Source organism: Polistes fuscatus, unplaced genomic scaffold (assembly GCF_010416935.1).
Source record: "Polistes fuscatus isolate 324 unplaced genomic scaffold, CU_Pfus_HIC Scaffold72, whole genome shotgun sequence".
In the NCBI taxonomy this organism is placed as follows: Eukaryota; Metazoa; Arthropoda; class Insecta; order Hymenoptera; family Vespidae; genus Polistes; species Polistes fuscatus.
The window spans coordinates 5948-8229 of record NW_025113154.1 but is presented as its reverse complement, the minus strand read 5'-3'; the positions used below and the strand labels follow the sequence as shown (position 1 = coordinate 8229).

Below are 2282 nucleotides of genomic sequence, written 5' to 3'. Positions count from 1 at the left end.
TTGGTAGAGGCGACAATTGGATCTAAGTTGATACGAGCTATAAACTTACTAGATTATACGTTGGCCGAAATTGTCTAGCACGAATGTTAACATGGATATTGATAGTAGTATAAAGGACAGGTTTGTGTTGGCAGATCCTAGTTTCAATATCAGTGCTCCAATAGATATATTGGGTGCTTCAGATCTTGAATGCTTAGGTCCGCGAAATATTTTCATAAGGGTACAAATTGTTTATTCAGGAGAGTAAGTTTGGTTGGTTGATAGCGGGTGGCTCTGATCGTCGGGAGAATATATCGATAAAATCAAATTGTTTGATCGTGCATGAGTCGATGAAATCTTAATAGTGGTTGTCGAGAGATTTTGGGCACTTGAAGAACCGGTTGTCGAGGTTCCGGTTAAAGCAGAAGATAAGGAGTGTGAACGATATACCAGGCAACAACTGTCCGTTTGCCAACGGAAGATATAGCGTTAATTGCCAATGAAATCAGGTTGTGAAGGCTGGAGTCTTATCATTTGTCACTCAATCGTTTCTTAGGCTTGGAGAAGAAATTAAATCAAATCCAGATTTAGGGTCTAGGTATACAAGGCTTATGAATGAATTTAAAGAAAGAGACTATATAGAGGTCGTTCAGGGAGATGAATTAGACCTTCCTGTCGATAAACGATTTTATATGCCTCATTATGGTATCACAAGATGATAAATGATAATAAAGCTCCGTATAGTTTTCGACGCGTCGATGAAAAGCGAGAATGGTGTTTCTCTTAAACGATATTCTCATGACGGGGCCTAATATACAGAATGATTTGCGTAAATTATTACTTGAGTTTCGATTACACAAATACGTGGCCACCGCCGATATTGTGCGGATGTTTAGGCAGATAAAAATCAATAAGCCATATACGGATTATCAGCGGTTTCTTTGGAGAGAACACAAGGATGAGAATATTCGGGTTTATAGACTGAAGACAGTCACAGACGGAGAGTCGTGTTCGCCTTTCTGGCACTTAGAACTTTGGATAAGTTAGCTGAGGATGAATGCGATAGATATCCACTTGGCGCAGAGATACTTAAAAAACGCTATATGGATGACTTCTTTTTCGGAGATAATGAATCAAGCATCTGAAAAACAGGTGTGATCAATTAAGATATCTTGAGGTCGGCGGGAATGGAATTGGACAAATGGGCTTCTAATTCTCCCGAAATATTATCAAAGGTTCTTGAGGATGTTAAACAAAGAGATCTAGTATTCTAATCGATAAATCGAATTGAATAAAACCTTGGGGGTATGTTGGAACTGCGATAGTGATATTTTTACATTCAATCTCCATTTAACGAAATAAAAATGCTCACTAGAAGAACGTTGTTATCAGAGACCTCAGAATATTTGATCCCTTAGGAATATCGCTCCCGTAACAATCGTTATGAAGATCATGTTTCAAGAGACATGGTTAAGCAAAATTGCTTGGGATGAGGAGCTATCAGATACCATAAAAGTGAAGTGGAGATCCTTTTATAAGGATATTGGCAATATAACTTGCTTAAAAATACCTAGATGGATCGGCCCAGGCAAGCGTGTATCGATTCACGGTTTTTGCGATGCATCGTTGAAGGCCTATGCTGCCGTTTTATATACACGGGTGGCCGCAGAGGATGGAGGAGTTTCTGCAAGATTGCTATACGCAAAACTAAATTATCGCCTATTAAGTCAATGTCGATCGCTCGTCTGGAATTATGTGGGGCGCATCTGCTCGCTAAACTCATTTGTTCGATAAAAAATTTGTTTGTCAATTTTGAAGTCGTTTGGAACTGTTGGTGTGACTCATCAACCGTGTTAGCCTGGATCAGAGGCCATCCTTCTAAATGGGCTACTTTCGTGGGGAATCGATGTGCTCATATTTCGGAACTGATCCCGAACGTCGTTTGGAGATATGTACCTAGCGCGGAGAATCCGGCTGATATCGCTACTCGTGGTATATCAGCTTCAGAATTGTATTCTAATGATTATGGTGGTCAGGACCTTCTTGGTTAGTATCGAGGAGTATCCGATATCAAAACACGTCGATTATCAAACACAGATGAGGTTCGAAAAAGGGCCTTATTACACGTTCGGGTTTTGAATAGTGGATGGGTTCAGTTTGTCGAGAGATTTTCTTCATTCGAAAGATTAAAAAGAGCGTTTTCCTACATTTTAAAGTTGTTTCGTTGACTAGAAGATTAACTGAAGTTCGAGAATAACAGTGAAGGATGTTGAGGGTTCTATGGCTATGCTTATTAAGCTTAT

The 2282-nt window shown here is 39.6% G+C and overlaps 1 protein-coding gene across 1 annotated transcript; it reads left to right on the top strand.

Annotated features, from left to right (window-relative positions):
- Window positions 1–750: 750 nt before the first annotated feature.
- LOC122524514 lies at window positions 751–1253 on the top strand. The gene is made up of 2 exons (XM_043646829.1): window positions 751–1021; window positions 1147–1253. Exons 1-2 carry the CDS (start codon window positions 751–753, stop codon window positions 1251–1253), a joined length of 378 nt encoding a protein of 125 aa, XP_043502764.1.
- The last annotated feature ends 1029 nt before the right edge of the window (window positions 1254–2282 follow it).

Bases quoted from the DNA above. Each gene is read 5' to 3' on its own strand.
- LOC122524514 (XM_043646829.1), top strand. From the start codon at position 751: ATGGTGTTTCTCTTAAACGATATTCTCATGACGGGGCCTAATATACAG. The intron at 1,022-1,146 runs GTTAGCTGAGGA...TGATCAATTAAG, and splicing joins GCACTTAGAACTTTGGATAA to ATATCTTGAGGTCGGCGGGA.